Source organism: Medicago sativa, chromosome 8, assembly GCF_051527215.1.
Source record: "Medicago sativa cultivar Bolivia chromosome 8, Bolivia_mono, whole genome shotgun sequence".
Taxonomy (NCBI): Eukaryota; Viridiplantae; Streptophyta; class Magnoliopsida; order Fabales; family Fabaceae; genus Medicago; species Medicago sativa.
Window position 1 is genome coordinate 78,421,234 of NC_140756.1, and position 22,875 is coordinate 78,444,108.

Sequence of the window (22,875 nt, forward strand, 5' to 3'; positions counted from 1 at the left end):
TGAACATTTCTATTTTCGACACTTCTTTCTTTAAAAAAAAAATGAACATTTCTATACAAAATTGATACATTAAATTAAATATTTATATAATGTATTCTGCATATTATTCTTAATGGATTTGAAAATTGCATAGACTTATAATAACTGTCAAATGTAGTATTATACATTCTTCCCCTTTTTTTAAAGAAGTATTTTTTTTAAAAAAAAGATTTAAAGAAGTATTATATTCCTCCTGATTGTACCAACTGGACAAATTAAGTTTATGTTTTAAGGTGTTGCTCAATTGTGGCTTTATGACATATGTTAAGGATCCTTATTGAAAGAGCAATTTTGCATTGATATATACATTTTTTTTAACTTTTGAAAAAATGAATACATGATTTATAAGATAGTATTACTATATTAAGTTTCTTAACACATGCTCTTATTAAAACACATATTAACATTCATCAGTTTATGTTTTAAGGTGTTGCTCAATTGTGGCTTTATGACATATGTTAAGGATCCTTATTGAAAGAGCAATTTTGCATTGATATATACATTTTTTTAAACTTTTGAAAAAATGAATACATGATTTCTAAGATAGTATTACTATATTAAGTTTCTTAACACATGCTCTTATTAAAACACATATTAACATTCATCTACATCTATATTTACTTGTTAAAAAAAAACATTCATCTATATTTTATTATTACTTTATTATAAGCGTACAGAAATTGCAAAAACATTTTAAATTCACAAAATTACAAAATTCGATATGTTTATTTTATATGTTCTTGTGTATAAATTGTATGTTATTGATAACTTTTTCTCGCAAACTAAGAGTACAAAAATCTTCATTTTTATTTCTAAACTCGTGTTGGTGTGGCTTTGTCATGGTTCTCCTTAAAGCATCGAAATTCCTCTTCAACTTTCAACTCCAAGGATAAATTGAGTTGGAAAAAAAATCCAATCTATCTGGATGCGAGGAAAACATTTTCAAGATATTAAGTTTGTGAGCTCACAAGTCAAATTAAACTACATCCCTAGACATGGCTTCCACCATTCTCACATCTGATTTAGGACTTGTATATGTATTGATGTGTCAAGTGTGAGTTAGAATTTAATATACTAAATGAAAATGTAATGTTGAATAACATATAGCAAAAAGACTCGTATAGCTAATGTTTTAAGGTTTTTAAGATTTTAGATACGTGAAGATAACGTTTGTAACGAATTAGTCCTTTAAATTTATTTTTTGCAATAAATTAAGCTTTTAACTTTTTAAGTCATAAAATATGTTCACTCCTATCATTTTTTATGGCACCAAACCTAAAATAAAAAAATAAAAAAAACTAAACCAGACTATCTAGTTTCTTCAATTTGTCTCTCGAGTTTATGTCTGATCAAATACATAGAAAGTTATATATTTGATAGTAGTAAACAAAATCTTACAACTCTTTTTAAAACATTCATATAAAAGAGAACAATTATAATTGTTTGATGTGAAAGTGTTTAGTTTTTAGATATTCAATGTTAATTTTTTTTTTTATAATCTCCAACTTTTTACTTAACAAAAATTATCATTGTTGTTGTTTATCACCTGCATATTTATGTATAATTTATTGTGAATTCAGATCAAAATCACATCAATACTTTGATATGTGGATCAAAATTAGTAGCAACCAATATCCAAGTTACAAACACAGACAAAAAGATAAAGAAAACTGAAAAACATGGTGAATAATAAGAAACTGAAAAATGCGCACGTGCACGTTGCGCAACCCTCTCTGGACAACAAGCAGGAGGCGGAAGTTGGACATCATGTAAATCTTCAACAATTGCGTATCGCACAACCCCTTACGTATTGTGCAGTAAACCAATTAACCAAAGACCACACAAAAAGTTATCAAGGCACAATTCAACAAAACATTTAAAATAAAGAGAGGTGATACATCATTACCATAACGAACATATGTATTTTTGTAATAGAATACGTGAAAATGGATAATTGTATACATGTAATGGAATAAATGACAAATATACAAACCGGCAAAATGTAAAAGATTAATCTGATACACCTACAACTCAACTGACTGCAAAAATGTACATCAAGCAATGAATACTTCTAGGGTTATGCAACCTGTTTCTCTTTTGGGATTTCACGTACTTTGTGGGGTGTATGAGACTGGGTATGGGGGGTACGTATTGGGTGTATGAGACTATGGAGGTACGTATTGTGTAGAAAGGCTGCGCTACCCAACACATGGTCAATATAAGGGCTAAACAAGAACTTGGACAGCGTCTTAAGCATTTTTTTGTTTTTAAATAAGCAAGGTCCAAGCATTTCCCTATCTTTACATACACTGCACAACTTAGAAGAAGTAGCAAAAAAAAAAATACTATAGCGGTGTGAAGAGAAGAAAAATATTTCAAATATATTCTTGAATACATCCAATTGAAACTTGAAAGTAAAAAAATATGGGAAATGTTTACCAGCGGGGGGGGGGCACTAGTTAAAGTATTTTTTTTTTTTTGATTTAAAATTTCCTCTTTTCGTTTTCTTAACCGGTTAACATGACCCAAAAAATATATATTAATTAAGTAACAAATATCGAAGGTTGAAAAAAGTCATACAAAACATAAAATTGTAAATAATAGACCTTAAGATAGATAACTGTTGAGTTGTAATCGGAAGTTGCTTCTATTTGCAGGACATGGAGTAAATTTCTTTTTTATAATAAGGAAATAATTTTATAAAAAGACTGAATCAAGCACAAGATGGGCAAAAGTCTAAAGGCACATGCACAGCCCAGATGTGTTACAGAAGTATATATTGATACCAAAGTTGGTCATCTATGAAATACCTTCGTTAATATGAATTATGATAGTAATACAAAATCAACTTCACATTTTTGTCAATGTCAACTGATAAAAAAAATTGCAGCATTGATCTGGTAAAGTCGTAACAAATAAAATAATATCATGTGTACGTTGAGCATTTGACTTTTATTTTTTAGAGGAGAGCATTTTACCTTTTAACGACATTAAAAAAAAACATATAATAAACAACATGACCAATATTTATCAACAATTTTCTTTGCATTTCACATTCATATGTATTACCAGAAGCTAACTATTGAGGGATATAGATATGAATATAAAGTTCTTAAATTTAAATATTATTTCAATGTGCCTCTTGGTGGATGTAAGTCCACTGCTTCCTCTCTTTGTATCCTCATCAACCTGCCCTCAGATGTAAGGTAGATACATTCGATATTAATAGCCCTTATGACCTTATGTGGGGGCCACCTAAGTTGGTGACTAGGAGTCAAGTAGTGGGCTCCGGAAGTTGTGTCCAAATAGCAAGACATTGGCCAACAAACCATGGCCTAAGAGAGGCTAGACAAATCATCAAATGACCTTTTTTTTTGGGTACAATCATCGATGGAATTTAAAAAAAGGTTTACAGATCAATATTAATTAAATATATTGCTTTTATTTAACGGAAAATTAAATATATTACTAATAAAATAAAACGATGCGAGTAGTATTACGTATGAGAGTAGTATAATGCAAGTAGGACTAGTATTATTACATAAGAGGATAGTGCCGTATGAAACACTCAAAATAAAAAAATACGGCAGAGAGTTGAAAATTTTAGAAAATTAATGTTTAATGTGTAACTGTACACACACAAATATATATTAGTCAATGCTTATTAGGATATAGTAATACCAATAGATAGTATAAAATATTCAAAAATTTCAAATTATATTTCATTCTCTTTCAAGCTTGATATGTAAGGACAAAAAATTATAAGACGTCAACGGAGTTGATCCCTAGATTGTCTCTATGTATGCTATTTAGACTATAGAAAAGAAAAAGTTGTCTATATTTTGTCACCTAATTATATCCGTTTAGAAGTACCAAGTATACAGCAAGTGGACATGTATATTATATTTATATGTGCTAAGTTCGTGGCAAATGAAAGATCAATATTACATATCTGTCACTTGCCAACCTACCTTAGCCTTCCTCATTTTCTAAATCTCGATGACGCAATTGTGAATACTTAATAACGAGTTGTAAATAAATAAGTAGATATGTGATCTGTCTGTGAGTTTATTAGATATTTGAATGACTAACATTATATTATATGCTCTCTTAGGTCTTTTCCATTGACCCATCTTAAATGCAGCAGCAGCCGTTTATTTTATAAATTGTATAATTAAATTTAAATTGATTAAAAGAAATTGTAGCCAAAAAAAATTGATTAAAAGATCATTTTATCACAAGACTGTGTTATCAGATTAATTGTCTGACTTCGAGCTAATAAAAAAAAATCATATTTTTCAATAAAAGACAACTATATATAAACACGTATAGATTTTTTGTTTTTGGTTGTACCAAAGAAAAAATGATTTTTTGTTTTTGGTGAACAAATAACATGTATATATTTAATGCTATAATAATATGAAAATTAATCATATAATGCAAATTATACGTATGCTTTATAAGTCCGTTTTATACAGCTGAGAATTTTATTTTTATAGAAGGGGTTTCTTTTTTTTTTGACACGGCTAAAATTTTACATCTAAGAAGGAGTTTATTGTGGTTAATTGCAGTTTACTTCTAAATCACAAAGATTTAAATTGAGGAAAACTCGAAAACTTTCTCTGAAAGTTGTGCAGTACATCACAGAAGTTAGTCTTAAATTTGTTTGGTAGTGTGTTTTAGTTTCTTCTCAAAAAGAAAAAAAAAAAACAATTGGTGCAAAATGAAAATGCGTGTGTGTATATCAAAAATGTATCAAGATAAATGACAATAGTGTGATTATATGCGTTAATCTTGATGACACATGAAATGATTATAGACTAATACAAAAAATTATACTCCCTCCGTCCTTTAATATAGAATTGCTTTACAAAAATCACATGTATTAAAAAATGTTAGAGTAATAAAATGGGTAATAAAATTGTTGAAGTAACTATTACTAAATTGCTCTTTTATGTATACGAAAGAGATAATGCATTCGATAGAAATACAAATTATTTGCATTATATGATTAATTTAGTAATAAGTATGAATGACCATAAAAATTCACAAAATATTAATAAATACAATATATAAATAGAAATTTTAAATCAGAAAAATAACTAAGGAAGAACATACAAATAAAATATATATATATATATATATATTTAAATTAAAGAAATTAAAAATAGAAGGAAATAAACCTAAAAAAAAAATACATGAACCAATTTTATTTTAGATTAAGCGAGGAAGATGTGTTAATATGAATAGAGCGGTTGAAAAAACTTACACTAAAAAAACGGAGCATGAAGTAATTGGTGTATCCTAACGTATCTGACACGATGGAGCGAGGAAATTGATGTATCCGTATCATATATAATTAACAATTTGATTCACAAACTAGAATTCTTTCGTTATCACATGGAAGAGAAGACCAAGAAATATATACACTTAATCACAAGAAAAGGAAGGCTCCGGTCACCGGTGGTGGCAAAAAGTTTGACCTTAAAACAAACCCTTGTTGTTGTTTGTCCCATGTGACTTTTACAAAATGTACGAAACTTCAAAGATGGTACCACCAATCACAAATTTGTATTTTTTTATATTTTAATTAGTCAAATCCTTTCAAGAGTCAAATATTCATGCAGGTCCTCTTTCTCTAGTTTTTCTATATATTACCATAAAGAGGGGTTTTGTTTGAAAAACCTAAAAGGTTTACAAAAGCAGATCAAGAAGAAGAAAATATCTAGTTTTTCTCAATTTCCATATATGGAGTGCAATTCTGGGAGATCTGGTGATGGAGATAGTGAACTCAAGGAAGATAAGAGAAGTGAGCATAGTACTGGTGATGATCATGAAAGTCATCATCAAAAAAAGGAGACTATTGTTGAGGTGAAGATTAATTCTATCTTAAGCTATTTATAATTAAGAGCCATTTTTAGCTTTTAAATCACAAAACATGTCTCTTTTTTCTTTCTCTCTATATATATGGATCTATATGTTTGTTTTGGTTTATGCTGATTAGATTTGATAGTCAAAATTAAGGGAGAGAAACCAAACTTTTATAAATGATTTTGTAGTTCTACATCATTTGCAATCCTTTTTGTTTAATTATATCAATATTGGAACTATCTATCTACAAGTCTTAAACAAAGGTTGATGTCAAAAAATTTATACAAAACTCTATCATTTTGATTTTGTTTATGAAATACAATCATATAAATACGTTTATATCCTTGTAGAAATTAATCACCTTTCAAAAAAAAAATCATCCTTAAAAAAAAATCATAATTCACGTTTATATTTAATTTTTCATAAAAAGAATTATCATTGTAATTAACGTGGGGGCCATGATCAGGTCGTTAATTCCTTCCCTTATCCTTTATTATCCAAAATCAACTTGCTACTAAGTAGCTATTAGTTTTGTGTCTTAAACTCTTCTGTGAATTATAGACAAATTACCTTTCGTGCATGCAAGGCAAACAAACTTTCACAAGAAATCCATATAGTTAGGACATAGAGATTGTATAGAATTTAATCAATTATTTTGTTCTTATTATTAAAAAAAAAAATTGACTTCGATTCTTAATTTTGGCTTTGTACATGTTTTGACAAAACTTAATTTTGTTTTATATCACTGGATATCGTTCATCCTAAATTGTTTATACTAAATAATAATTTGTACATACCATAAAAATATATACCACAAATCTTCAGTATTTATCGTGTACAATGCATGTATGCTATATATCTACCTCCATAGCCCAAACAAACCCCTAAAAAAATTCAACCTCCTTAAACTTGTTAAAAATGTCTTCTTTTTTTCAAAAGTTTGTTAAAAATATCTATCTCTATCATTTATCTGTTAAAGCATTCACCAATAAAAAATAATCTACTTATATATAAAAAAGGATGATTTTTTTTTTTGAATGGCAAAATATATTATATATAAATAGGGGGATTAGATCCCAAGTTTTACACCAAAAGAAAATAAAAATACACCAAAACACCCAAGGAAAAATCAACAAACATCATTGAAGTAGCTAATGTTGAATTTGTTTTTTGATAGAATTGTAGTAGACTTGAAATAGTCAACACCGTAAATATTAAATTGAAAATGGACGTCGGAAGAAGTAATAATACATGTACACACATGAGTCACAAAATAAAACAAAAAACATGTACACACATGTCCAATTGTGCATGTTCTTAATTTGCAAAAATCTATTGAAGATGTTATCATTTTTCTGGCATATACATACTATTAAGGGTTTACTTTCCATTAATATACACATTTGATGAGAGTTGACCTATGCATGTGCCACACACAAAACAAATTATATCTAAAAACATGATAGTACCCAGCACATGTAAGTTTAAATTAATTTAATTGACCAAATATGAATAGGGAAAAAAGATTCATTGGCTTCTCATGTCTATACGTATAGTTCCTCATTAAAGACATGTTCATAATTATAATTTCATTCAAGTACATGAATCCTCATTTTCCCTTTCTTATGTCATTTAGAAATACCCCCAAGTTTATTTTTTTTAATGTAAGGAACAAGGAGCCTGGCCAATTGTTTTGCATCCATGATAAATAAAGTGAAAAATAAGGAAAAAGAAAAAAATGCATTTGCTCATGAATATATAATCAATCAATGTGATCTTATATTTGCCTATGTTTTACAGGAAGCACCCATTGCTAATACTGAAAGATCAATTGAGGCTGGTCCAAGCACAATATCCTCGCCCAAAAATGATAAGGTTAATTTTATATAACACCGTTATTAATTTTTATTGAATTATTGGTGTCAACGTAGTTGAGATGATCGACTTTTAGTGATTCTACTTGTTTTTCGATTAAAAAAATATTGAGTTTAATTTTATATGGACGGGATATAAAAATATTTTATATACGAGTCAAATTAAAAACAAATTATACCAATTTCAATTAGTACTCATGTCACATGTTGCAATTACATGTATATAGGTTGATGATCAGCTTGAGACAACAAAAGCTCAAATGGGTGAGGTGAGAAAAGAAAATCAACGGTTAAAGATGTGCTTGAACAAAATAATGACCGAATACCGAGCACTGGAAATGCAATTTAACAATATGGTTAAGCAAGAAACAAAAAAGAGCAATGTTGATCACAATGATAATAACCATGAAGAAATAAATGCAGAATCAGATCTTGTTTCCCTCAGCCTTGGAAGAGTTCCTAGTAACAATATTCCAAAAAATGATCAAGAGAAAGTTAACAAAGTGTCTAAACTAGCATTGAATAATGATGAAGAATTCAACAAGGAAGAGTTGTCACTTGGATTGGAATGTAAATTTGAAACATCAAAATCAGGTAGCACAACTGAAGGGTTACCAAATATTCCAAGTCCAGTGAATAGTTCTGAAGTTGTTCCAACAAAGGATGATGAAGTTGTAGAGACTTGGCCACCAAGTAAGACACTCAATAAGACAATGAGAGATGCTGAGGAAGAAGTTGCTCAACAAACTCCTGCAAAGAAAGCTAGGGTTTGTGTTAGAGCAAGATGTGACACCCCAACGGTAAATACTTGTCTATCTTCTCACCTCATTTTATATCAAATTCGATGTTACATGGTGCAGTTTGACCGTAGACCGTTAGATTAAAATAGAGAAGATGTGCGTTAAGATATTATTTACAATACCTTTTCAAGTACATTAAAATAAGTTTTTCTCTTAATTAATCTAATGGTGTAGGGTAAACTGTACTAATTACTAATTTTTTAACTTCAACACACACAAGTGTAGTACTTACTAAAAATAATGAAAACCATTTGTTCACACTTTGATTTCTCAAAACAGATGAATGATGGATGCCAATGGAGGAAGTATGGACAAAAAATTGCAAAGGGAAACCCTTGCCCTCGAGCATACTATCGTTGCACGGTTGCACCATCATGTCCAGTTAGAAAACAGGTACATATACATTTACATTACGCTCATGTTGTCATTGAGTTTCAATTGATAATGATCATTTACACGAGATATAATCTAAACTATTCTTCGTCAAAAAAGAAGAAAAAAAGATTCTAAATTATTCATTTATTTAGCACCTAGAAAATTTATGCATATATCCAATCATATTTTGTGCTTGAGGCTACAATGACATTTAATTGAACGTTTGTATAAAAAAAAATTAAATTATATATGCATATAATAGTTAAACTATTTCACGTATCTAAATTGCACCACATAATTATGAATTTCAGGTACAAAGATGTGTTGAGGACATGTCTATTCTAATCACAACATACGAAGGGACACACAACCACAGCCTTCCACTTTCAGCAACAGCCATGGCTTCCACAACTTCCGCAGCCGCATCGATGCTATTATCAGGTTCATCAACCTCCAACTCTGGTTCAATCCCCTCAACACAAACCAACAACAATCTTCATGGCCTAAACTTTTATCTACCAGATGGTTCAAAATCAAATCAATTATACCTATCCAACCCTGCACTATCATCTCAACATTCACATCCAACTATCACTCTTGACCTCACTTCAAACCCATCAAATTCTTCAACATCATCGCCCTTTGTTAGATTCAATTCAAGCTACAACAACAATAACCAACTACCAAGATACCCTTCTTCCACTCTTAGCTTTAGTTCTCCTGAATCAAATCCCATGCATTGGAATAGCTTCCTCAATTATGCTACTACTCAAAATCAACCATATAGTAATAATAGGAACAATAATAATCTAAGCACTTTAAACTTTGGTAGACAAAACACAATGGAAAGTATATACCAAACCTACATGCAAAAAAACAACAATAGTTCAAACATTTCACAACATGTAGGTTTACAAGATAGTACTATATCTGCAGCAACAAAAGCTATCACAGCAGATCCAACTTTTCAATCAGCTTTAGCTGCAGCACTTTCTTCACTTATTGGAAACACTAATCAAGGGAATCAAAATCAAAGTGCAGGAGAAAATTTGAGTCAGAAAATGAAATGGGCTGAGATGTTTCAGGTTTCTTCTACTTCATTGCCTTCATCAAGTTCTAAAGTAAATGGTTGTGGTTCAAGTTTCTTGAACAAAACGGCACCAGTGAACAATACACAGAATGGAAGTTTGATGTTGTTATCTCCTTCTTTGCCATTTTCTGCACCTAAAAGTGCTTCTGCATCTCCTGGTGGTGATAATAGTGACAATACCAATTAATTGGTGATTATTTATTTCAAGGTAGCTACTTAGAAAATTCTATACTTTCTTTTTTGATTGGATTGATGTAATTAGAGAATTGAATTTTAGTGTATTATTTTGTATCTTGTTTTATTGAAATAATATGTTTTGTTTTATTTATGGAATATCAACAGGAATCAACTCTCATTTAGAATATCAACAGGAGTATTTGTCTAGATAAATACATAATTTTTCTTTGAAAATTATTCATTGTGATAAATAAATGTCATATTAAAAACTCAAGTAATAAAATTGAATGACATGAAAGTAAAAATTGAAAATTATGAAAGAAAAAAAAAACCAAAAACATAATTTTCAATCTCATACACACGTACTCCCTCCGGTCACTATTATAAGCAAAAATTGACTTTTTAGATCCATTCAATAAATGATGTATGTGGTCTATATATAGACTATATACATCATTTATTGAATGAATCTAAAAAGTGAACTTTTGCTTATAATAGTGACCGGATGGAGTAACTAACAACCAAAGTCCAAAAAAGTTTTAACCATCAAAGAAGCTTCGTCTTCACGTTTACAAATTGTTGAAAATTTTGTTATGCACAACATTTGCAGTGTCGGCTCATTGACTTTCTGTTGGAAAATTTGACATATAATTATCATTAGGTGATAAATCAAAGAGAAATATTAGCAAGAATGAATAGATGAATTGACGTACAAATGTATTGGACGTATTTCGCCATCACATGTAAGTTATCTGATGTGTTGGTCATAGCTAGTACTCTTTATGATATAATAATCACTTCTAGCTAGCTAGCATGTATGTGAACTATAACAAAGTCTCAAGAACAATTTCTTGGATGCAGGGGCGGAGCCACCACCAGGCAAGCTCGGCACTCGCCCGGGCTCAATCGATTTTTTTTCATATTTCACCCAACCCAATAGTCCATTAACCCACTCAAAAACTCTTTTTTGGGCAAACTCAATATTTTCACACGTGCGTGTACAAGAATTCTTGACTCTATAATTTTTGCCTAGGCTCTAAAAAATTCATGGCTCTGCCACTGCTTGGATGCTCAATGAAACTCAATTGATTTATCCTATTGCTTAAATAATGTGTGGTTATGTGTTTGTATATGGGTTTGTGATGATAGGAAAGAGAGGTTTTATGATGGAAACATGAGCATATTCCTGAAAATTCAACGATGGGAATAAAAATTCTAACGTTAGTTACAATTACATTGGAACCACGAATTGTTCCTAGGTGTTATTCCGAGTAAAATTATTGGGCTACTCTCCACTACATACAATTTTCGGTCACTATTATAAGCAAAAATCAACAAATATAAACTAGATACATCATTTAATGAATGAATCTAAAATGCAAAATTTTACTTATAATAGTGACCGAAAACACACGACCGCAATCCTCACCTTCACAAACGAAATGGTTCCCTCTTTCTTTGTGTCGTCTTTTATGAAACTGGTAATTATTTGTATACATTATTGTCGCACATTAATAATTAGTGTTAGTTAACGGTTAGAGTTAGTTAACTATTAGTGTGGTTAGTTTTATAACAGTTACTTGAAATGTAAGTAACAAGGTTCTTAAGTGTAGTTAGTTGGGATGCTTGATACATAAGCAAGTTACATGTAACTCATAATAAGTAATTGAATATTGCTCAAAAAAAAAAAAAAAAAGTAATTGAATAAACTTTGATTCTTTCAACTAGTGTTATTCTTCTTCTCTCTAAATCCTTCTTCTTCCAAATTAACAAACTTGTTCCAACAAACTGGTATCAAGAGCCCCTAGTTCGATCTCTAACAAGCTTCCGCAATGGCAGCACAATCAAACAATGACCAATTCCAATCGAATCTTCCAATATTCAAGGGACATAATTATGATAGGTGGTGTTCGTAGATGAAAGTTATATTCAGATTCCAAGAAGTGCTTGAAATCGTGAATGATGGTGTTCCATTTCTGCAAGAGAATGCAATCGAAGCTCAGAGAACTGCAAATCGAGAATTGAGAAAGAAAGATGCAAAAGGCTTGTTCCTAATTCATCAGTGCATTGGTCCTAATATTTTTTAGAAGATGGTTGATCAAGAATCTACAAAGGGTGCTTGGGATATATTCTCAAGAACGCTTATCGTGGTGATGAGAAGATCAAGAAGGTGAAGTTGCAAGCTTTAAGACGCCAGTATGAACTGCTTCAGATGTCAGATCAAGATTCTTCGAATTAGTGTTATTCTTCTTCTCTCTAAATCCTTCTTGTTCCAAATTAACAAACATATTCCGACTTGTTGTCAACAAGATCCTTTCATGAAAAAGAAAAAAATGATCAAAGATCTTGTCGAAAACATAATTAAATCAAGGGATAATAGGTCTTTACCCCCCTGCAATATAGGTCACTTTTGGTTTTTCCCCCATCAAATTTTTTTGTCAGATTTCGTCCTTGTAAAAAAAAATTGTTTCCCCCCCCCCCTAGGCCAGCTGACTGTGTATTTTCGATGATGTGGCACGCTGAGTCACCTTTTTCTGATGACGTGGCGCGCAGACTGTATAATTATTTTTATTTTCTTATTGTGCACACATGGCATTTGTATTTTTTTAAAAAATAAAAAAATTCTTAAAAAAATAAAAAAAACGAAAGAAATCGTAAAAAATAAAAAAATTCTAGAAAAATTTATAAAAATGAAAAATAATGAAAAAATTCTGGAAAAATTTAAAAAAAAATCTCGTAAAATGAAAAATAATGAAAAAATAAAAAAATCTGAAAAATTTAATATGTATCGAAATTTTCGAAAAAATTATAAAAAAAAAATCTTAATTAAGTTCCTGAAACTAACAAAGATCAAGTTCCTGAAGAAAAAAAATTGAACTTTTTTTAAAAAATTTCGAAATATATTTTCTTATTATTTTAAAAAAATTCGAAATAGTTTAAGTTCCTAAAATTTTTTATAAGAAGTGTTATTTTTTATTAGAATTTTTATTAAAAAAGGAAAAATTCAGGAATTTAAAATATTTCAGGAACTTAACTCATTTTTTTTTATAATTTTTTCTACAATTTCAATATATATTAATCTTTTCCAGAATTTTTTAAATTTTTATAGATTTTTTTATTAATTTTTCTAGAATTTTTTCATTATTTTTCATTTACCTGATTTTTTAAATTTTTTTATTAATTTTTCCAGAATTTTTAAATTTTTTCAGCATTTGTTTTCATTATTTTTCATTTTTATTAATTTTTTTAAATTTTTTGATTATTTTTTTAAAAAAATCACAAATGCCACTTGTACATAATAAAAATTATACAGTCAGCGCGCCACATCATCAAAAAACGGTGACTCAGCATGCCACATCAACGAAAATGCACAGTAAGCTGGCCTAGGGGGGTATTCCAAAACAAAAAAAATTACAAGGACGGAATCTGACGACAAAAAAATTTTACAGAGGGGAAAACTAAATGTGACATATATTGCAGGAGGGTAAAGGCCTATTAACCCTTAAATCAAACATAAATAATGTAATACATTATGTAAAAATCAACATTTTTACAATCATCTGATCACTGGCTAACTTTCCAACAACAATGATGACAGTATCTTGCTTTTTTTGTTAAGATGATAGTATCTCACTTATTATAGGACCAAATGAAATTTAGTTTTTTTTAGTGAAAAACAAGACCAAGTTAGTTACAGGGGTATTATAAGAATTGTACTATTAAAAATGTAATATATGATTAATTTTTAAGAATGTAAAATAAAAAATTACTAAGAACTTATAATGTTACCCAAACACATTTTCAAGAAATCTATTCCTTGAAAAAGTTATGCCTAAGAAAGTAATTCCCATAAGGGAGCTTCTACGAAGAAGTCAGGCAATTGACTTCTTTGGTGCAGTCGTTTAATTCAGCTAATCAGATTTTAAGTGATAACACGTCACATGTATGACAAATTCTAATATGGACCACTTGCTCCATATGTTCCACCATGGACAAATTTATTTCATGATCTTAACGGTTAGATTTACTTAGTCTCTATGTTATTGTGGTGCACCCTCTACACATGATTTTTCTTATAATTCCAATTCTCTCTCTCCTCTTTATCACTTATTCATCTCTCCATATTTCTTTCTCTTTATTTGTTTATACATACTCTCTCTCTTCCAGATTTTTAACAAATCACTATGTCACTCTTCAACATCTTCAACATACATTCATCATCTTTATCATATCTTCATCATCTTCATATGAAAAAAAAATCCAAAAATTTAAAAAAAAACGAAATTACATAATTAAAAAAAAAACATAACAAGTAATTACATTTGCATTGAAACACCAATGACGACATAAAAATGCAGATGAAGCTACAAATCCATCACAATAAACCTACCATCGATTCCAAAACGTCAACAACAACAACATAAAAGTGACTCATTTCTTCAACCACCCCAAAATGTTCACATAAACAACAACAACTTCACTCATTTCATCCAAACACGCACCAATCTTCTTCTTCTTCTTAGATACCAAGATTTTGTTAACATCTGCTTAGCAAATTCGTTTTCTCTAATTTTGGGTATTTTTTATTGAAATTAAATTTATTTATTTCAATTTGAGTGTTTAAAGTTGCAAAACATTGCTTGAAATTGCAAAAAAAATTAATTTTGTTCATGATTATGTGTTTAAAATGGGTTTTTTTTTAATAAAATAGCTTAAAGTTATGTTTTTTAGTTTTGGGTCGCATGAGTTTTAACCGGGTCGTAATGACCCGTCTGAAGGTAGAAGATGAAATATTAAAAAAAATTAAAAGAAAAAAAAACCGGAATATTTTGGATCCTACACGTTTTCAATGCCAATTAACTCTGATTAATGCGCATTAATGCAAATTAAACTGTTCAACAGCTTTGACTTTTGGATCTTTGAAGAAAAGTTCAAAAATTGAAGAAACTAAATCTAGCAAGAAGAATCGAACCATCTACATATTGTCCATTACAAATAGTTAAACCACTACATCATCCACTTTTTCATGTCCACTGTATGTAAGTATGTACATCTACCTTTTATCTTCAAAACATCATTATTAATAAATACAATATTAACGTAATGATACTACATATATTATATTATTTTTTTATTTTTTTTGTCAAAAAAAAATATTATATTATTTTTAAAAGATTATAATGTTTTTTACAATATATAAATATATATGAAAATGTAAGGTGATTTTATTTATTTGTAAATTAAATCATTTGAGTCGTTTATAAGGGTCTAATTTTCTAAACACCTAATCATCATGTTTACTACAATTTAATAATCATTTTTTTATTTAAAAAATAACAATAATGTTTATTCATAGAGATCAAGTTATAGGAATGAGTCATTCGGTTTAATTCAGTTCAATCATGCGGTTGTTAGCCTATAAATTTAACAGGCTCATTTAATATGGTTAACATTTGTTTAACCTTTTTACTTTGCTAAAATCGAAGAACTTTCTCATAGCAATTGAAGAATCTCAAATTTGCATATCCCGATATGATAATACTTTGCAAACTCATGAGCATTCTCAAATTGAAGAACGCTTATTAATTTTGATATTTTGAAATAGTCATGAGTTTTCAAAATTTTATCATATCGACTTTCTAATATCGGTACATAAAAATTTTCTTCTTTCAAAATAATAAATAAATTTCTTTTGGAGATATTTTTAAAATAATAATGAACTATTAAAGTTTTATCTTCGGTGTAAGTCAATCTGACAAATTATAACATTTGAAACCTAGTCAACATGGAAGGACATTGATCCAACGATCAAAACGGACCAAACCGACTTAACGATATCAAATATAAACAATCGGACCGTTGAATATGACCTTATTAGAATAAGAACGGAGTATGAACTGGAATTTCGGAAATCAGAATCTTCGGTGTAAGTCGATCTGACAAATTATCACATTTGAAACCTAGTCAACATGGAAGGACATTGCTCCAACAATCATAACGGACCAATTCGACTAACGATATCAAATATAATCAATCGAACCGTTGAATATGACCTTATTGAAATTAGAACGAAGCACGAACTGGAATTTTGGAAATTGGAATCTTCGATGTAAGTCGATCTGACAAGCTATCACATTAGAAACCTAGTCAACATGGACAGACATTGCTCCGACGATCAAAACGGACCCAACCGACTAACGTTATCAAATATAATCAATCAGACCGTTGAATATGACCTTATTGGAATAAGAACGAAGCAGGAACTGAAATTTTGGAAATCAGAATATTCAATTGGTGTAGTTCTTTTAAATATGAATGAACAAAAATATTATTTTAGTATGTTGTTTGATTAATAAAGCTAATTTAAATATATTAGGTGGACTAGTATTGTAGGTGATCCATCGCAGACCTTATCAATTTTTTAATTTCAACCATTTGATCTTTTTTTTTGAAAAAGTGACGGGTAAATTATGGAGGTCTTTTGTATCTAACGGTGCATCACCAACATCCATTTTTTTTAACATTTCTTCATCTTCTTCCGTCCTCATCTTCATCATTTTCTTCAAAAATTCATCAAACACACCAGAAAATAAAAAACAAAAAACCCATAAAAACATTTTTTTCCTTTATTAGTTTCTATATTTTCTAAAAAATTGATAATTTTTTTTTAGGGGGAAAGGTGATATGTATATTATTATTGTGTAAATATTATATTTAAAAATTATGTGCTCTTTTTGAAGAAAAAAAATGATGTGTACTATGCCATTAATATATATATATATAGTTAGGATCCGTTGACACCTGGTGTCAACGGATTCGTTGACACCAAATCTCGTCCATTAAATCAGTTTAATCTAAAGGCTATTAATCATTCACTTAAAAGTGTACTGTGACATCAAATTTATTTTCACACCTTAGTACCTCTTTTTTTGAAGGAACGCCTTAGTACCTCTTGTTTTTTTTTTCTTCTCATCCTTTCTCTTGCTATAAACCATTATTTTATAGACTGAAAATCTCAATGAGCAATAATCTCCTTGTTCTCATCCTTTCTCCAATCGATTGGATATCAATTTTATTGGATATTAATTTATAGATTGGAGATCAATTTTATGAGCAATAACCTCCTTGTTTTCCGATCTATATGAAAAATCTCTATGCCCATGGATATGAAGAATCAATTTTAGGGTTTTAATAAAATTGAAAAACCATGGAAGAGGATGATAATAAAACAGAAGCTTTCCTATATTTGCACAGCTTGGCTTCATTGCAATCTCATTCATCCCTCCTGCTGATTTGATTGAAAGTCCTTAAAACGATGCACTCAATTCTTAGTAACGGTCCATTTCCCTTGATGAATTCTTAGTAACGATACACGATGCACTAATTTCTTGGCATAGATCTAAAACTGCATTTACAAAGGACAACAACAGAAGCGGAGACCATAGTTTACATTTGACAAATTTAATTAGTGGCCAATTTTTTGAATAGTAAAATCACAATGAACAAGGAGGTTATTGTGTAATTGAATCGATGAACATGACACACATGCTTCCTGTAACACCCCGTTTTCCCAACATGAAAATTTCATTTAAAATCAGAGTATTTTGATCACAACGGAATGTCACATACTTCAATTAAATCGTAAAATGGATAATAATAATTATCCTTCAAATTCAACATCATGAAAAATCTTAAACTATTGCAGCGGAAAATAGTTCAACATTTAAAAGTCTTGGCACGCAGGCCTTATTGAAAAATCCCATAAATTAGTTCATAAAAGAGACACGTAAGGAATAGAAGTAAAAGCAAGCCCCCATCCCGTTACGTATCAGAGCACCTAGACACCAACTGAGAGTCCACTCATGAACGCCTCTAATCTTTATTACCTGCACATTACCCACGGTCGAGGCAACATATACGCAGAAGGGGTGAGATTTCATAATCAATACATTAAGCATATAATCCAATAAAATGCATTTAACAACTTAAACATTAATAACATATCAACAATTAACAATTAGCATAATTTTTCATTACATAACAAATACAATCATCAATACCATTACTAATTCTCATCACAAATCATAATCAACTTAACACTCAACTTGACGACACCACTCATCCTTGACCATGCAACTCTATCAACTCGACAACATCTTGACAACTTAAACATCATGAACCTCTTGATATGCAAATGCATTTGGTACCAATACAGAGCATCAAGCTCCCAACCAACTTATATGAGCGTAATTAGGCTCTTCAGGGCATCAAGCCCCCAACATAGTGAGCAAAAGCTCCAGGGCATCAAGCCCTCACCAATCATGTGAATGACTAAGCATTCCAGGGCATCAAGCCCTCAACCAACTTATATGAGTATGCAATGGACTCAACTTCCAACAACTTAGACAACGACGTGTACAACTCATACGACTCATAATCATGGACAACTTCTTAAATTCCAACAACATAGACCGACTCATGCAACCTCAAGACACTAACAGTCGACAACAGAAAACAGCAGCAACATACAACAATTAACAACGCTTGAATGTGTTAACATTCACATAAGGAATTAATTACATCAATATAAATATCATAAAACATCATTATAGCATTCATGCAGCAACACTTCTAATTTTCAGTCACCATAACAGACTTCTGGAGCTTATGAAAGCATCCCAAACAGCTCTCTAACTTACTTCTAAGGTCATCTCAAGACTACACGTGCGAAAGGATCGCATCGGGACAATTTTGGGCAACTAACAGCTTAACTCGCAGTGGCGAGTAACTTCACTCGCACTAGCGAGCAAAGTGTGCATTCTGGGTTCCTACGTATTTACTCGCAGTGGCGAGTTATTCTGCTCGCAGTTGCGAGCTCACAGGTCACTCGCAGTTGCGAGTTGCATTGCTCGCAGTTGCGAGTTCTGGGTTCTAGCTCGCAGATGCGAGTGTTCTTGCTCGCAGGTGCGAGCGATGAATGTCAGTACGGCCAGAAACCTAAAAATCACAACTTTTCACCTATATTCATGATTCCTTCATCCAAATAGCATCTAATTATCATCTTAAGTCATATCTAAGGTCTGTATACTAATTTTGCATCAATCTAACATCTGTTCTTGATTTATTCATCAAAATTGATCCTAAACCTAATTCTCACCAAAACTTAACCTAATCATGCTAAATTCATCCTATAGAATTATACCCTTAATAATATTGAAAATTAGTCTCACCCTTACCTGGTTATGATGAAATCGCAGCTCTCCCTCTGGTTCTCCTCTTTTCTGACTTTTCTCCCTTTTTCTCCAAAAACGTACGTATTATGTTTTCTAACTTTTGTTGTCTATTTATCTCTCCTAATTACTCTTATCACTACTAATTGCTCATCTCACAACACAGCCCAATTTTTAATATTTTTATTTTATTTATCAAATCTTATTTTATTTAATAATAAAATAAGTCATAACAACATAACAACTTCACCACAACAAAATATCCCTCATAATTCAGTTATAAATCATATAACCCATTCAACTTCATAAATCATAAAATTCACACATATCAGTCATGAAAATCACGTAAATCATATATATAAATATATTTTTAAATAATCGAATAATTAAGACGGGCGTTACAACTCTCCCCAACTTATAGAATTTTCGTCCTCGAAAATTTACCTCAGATCAACGATCCTCACCCTCCGTCTGAGTACCAGATAAAGCAAACACCTTCCCACTAGCTTGAGCCTTCTTAGGTTTCTTGCACTGTGAACCCATGTGACCTTCTTCATTGCAATTAAAACACACCACATCATCATGCTTACACTCTATAATAGTATGTCCCTTTCTACCACAACGAAAGCATCGTTTCACCTCTCCAGTACAAGCATTACGCTTATGGCCCTTCTCACCACATGTGTAGCAAACAACCTCAGCATTAGTATCTTTCCTTCCCGGTTTCCTTTCATCATTCACCCTTTGACTATCCTTATCAGCAGGGGCATTGTAAGGCTTATAACGATTTTGTTGGTTCTTACTCTTCCGCTCATTCCTGATCTTGTAATGGGTTATAGTATCTTCTTCATAAATTCTGCAACTGCTCACCAGCTCGGAAAAATTACGGATCTGCTGATATCCAATGGCCCGCTTGATCTCAGGACGTAAGCCATTCTCAAACTTAATACACTTAGAAAATTCAGCAGTCTCAGCAGTGTAGTGTGGATAAAACTTAGCTAATTCCGCGAACTTAGCAGCATACTCAGTCACCAACATTTCACCTTGCTTCAACTCAAGAAACTCAATCTCTTTCTTCCCGCGAACATCCTCCGGAAAGTACCTGTTTAGGAACTCCCTCCTAAACACAGCCCAAGTAACGACCGTATCATCTTGCTCTAAGTTAGGTAGAAGACTAACCCACCAGTCATCAGCTTCCTCAGATAGCATGTGCGTACCAAAACGCACCTTCTGATCATCAGTACATTGCATAACTCTGAAAATTCTTTCAACCTCCTTGAGCCACGTCTGTGCTCCATCAGGGTTGTACCTTCCTTTGAAAGTAGGAGGATGATTCCTCAGAAAAGTCTCCAACATTCTCACATCGGCATTAACACCAGCACCAGCATTTGGTTGTTGTCCTATAGCTTGGGCCACGGCTTCCAAGGCAGCAGCCATCGCAGCATCATTTCTTCCAGCCATTCTAGTTCTCTTATAACAGATAAGATTTGCAGCTTCCAGTTTTCTTCACTGCGCAACACACAACAATTAGAATAACACAATAAGGGTATCCTAACTGTTAAAACGACACAACTTGACTCACTACTTGGCCGGACGGACCGACCTGCTCTGATACCAAATGTAACACCCCGTTTTCCCAACATGAAAATTTCATTTAAAATCAGAGTATTTTGATCACAACGGAATGTCACATACTTCAATTAAATCGTAAAATGGATAATAATAATTATCCTTCAAATTCAACATCATGAAAAATCTTAAACTATTGCAGCGGAAAATAGTTCAACATTTAAAAGTCTTGGCACGCAGGCCTTATTGAAAAATCCCATAAATTAGTTCATAAAAGAGACACGTAAGGAATAGAAGTAAAAGCAAGCCCCCATCCCGTTACGTATCAGAGCACCTAGACACCAACTGAGAGTCCACTCATGAACGCCTCTAATCTTTATTACCTGCACATTACCCACGGTCGAGGCAACATATACGCAGAAGGGGTGAGATTTCATAATCAATACATTAAGCATATAATCCAATAAAATGCATTTAACAACTTAAACATTAATAACATATCAACAATTAACAATTAGCATAATTTTTCATTACATAACAAATACAATCATCAATACCATTACTAATTCTCATCACAAATCATAATCAACTTAACACTCAACTTGACGACACCACTCATCCTTGACCATGCAACTCTATCAACTCGACAACATCTTGACAACTTAAACATCATGAACCTCTTGATATGCAAATGCATTTGGTACCAATACAGAGCATCAAGCTCCCAACCAACTTATATGAGCGTAATTAGGCTCTTCAGGGCATCAAGCCCCCAACATAGTGAGCAAAAGCTCCAGGGCATCAAGCCCTCACCAATCATGTGAATGACTAAGCATTCCAGGGCATCAAGCCCTCAACCAACTTATATGAGTATGCAATGGACTCAACTTCCAACAACTTAGACAACGACGTGTACAACTCATACGACTCATAATCATGGACAACTTCTTAAATTCCAACAACATAGACCGACTCATGCAACCTCAAGACACTAACAGTCGACAACAGAAAACAGCAGCAACATACAACAATTAACAACGCTTGAATGTGTTAACATTCACATAAGGAATTAATTACATCAATATAAATATCATAAAACATCATTATAGCATTCATGCAGCAACACTTCTAATTTTCAGTTACCATAACAGACTTCTGGAGCTTATGAAAGCATCCCAAACAGCTCTCTAACTTACTTCTAAGGTCATCTCAAGACTACACGTGCGAAAGGATCGCATCGGGACAATTTTGGGCAACTAACAGCTTAACTCGCAGTGGCGAGTAACTTCACTCGCACTAGCGAGCAAAGTGTGCATTCTGGGTTCCTACGTATTTACTCGCAGTGGCGAGTTATTCTGCTCGCAGTTGCGAGCTCACAGGTCACTCGCAGTTGCGAGTTGCATTGCTCGCAGTTGCGAGTTCTGGGTTCTAGCTCGCAGATGCGAGTGTTCTTGCTCGCAGGTGCGAGCGATGAATGTCAGTACGGCCAGAAACCTAAAAATCACAACTTTTCACCTATATTCATGATTCCTTCATCCAAATAGCATCTAATTATCATCTTAAGTCATATCTAAGGTCTGTATACTAATTTTGCATCAATCTAACATCTGTTCTTGATTTATTCATCAAAATTTATCCTAAACCTAATTCTCAATTCTCACCAAAACTTAACCTAATCATGCTAAATTCATCCTATAGAATTATACCCTTAATAATATTGAAAATTAGTCTCACCCTTACCTGGTTATGATGAAATCGCAGCTCTCCCTCTGGTTCTCCTCTTTTCTGACTTTTCTCCCTTTTTCTCCAAAAACGTACGTATTATGTTTTCTAACTTTTGTTGTCTATTT

At 31.5% G+C, this 22,875-nt stretch overlaps 2 protein-coding genes across 2 annotated transcripts; one reads left to right on the forward strand and one right to left on the reverse strand.

Moving 5' to 3' along the window:
• Positions 1-5,717: 5,717 nt before the first annotated feature.
• On the forward strand, positions 5,718-10,382 carry LOC146901856 (WRKY transcription factor 72A-like). The gene is made up of 5 exons (XM_085731871.1): positions 5,718-5,910; positions 7,711-7,785; positions 8,012-8,584; positions 8,864-8,977; positions 9,271-10,382. The coding sequence occupies exons 1-5, from the start codon at positions 5,788-5,790 to the stop codon at positions 10,234-10,236; spliced, it is 1,851 nt and encodes a 616-aa protein (XP_085587997.1). The 5' UTR covers positions 5,718-5,787; the 3' UTR covers positions 10,237-10,382.
• A 9,406-nt stretch (positions 10,383-19,788) lies between these two features.
• On the reverse strand, positions 19,789-21,023 carry LOC146901857 (uncharacterized). Its single transcript, XM_085735207.1, has one exon. The coding sequence runs from the start codon at positions 20,915-20,917 to the stop codon at positions 19,907-19,909; it is 1,011 nt and encodes a 336-aa protein (XP_085591333.1). The 5' UTR covers positions 20,918-21,023; the 3' UTR covers positions 19,789-19,906.
• Positions 21,024-22,875: the final 1,852 nt, after the last annotated feature.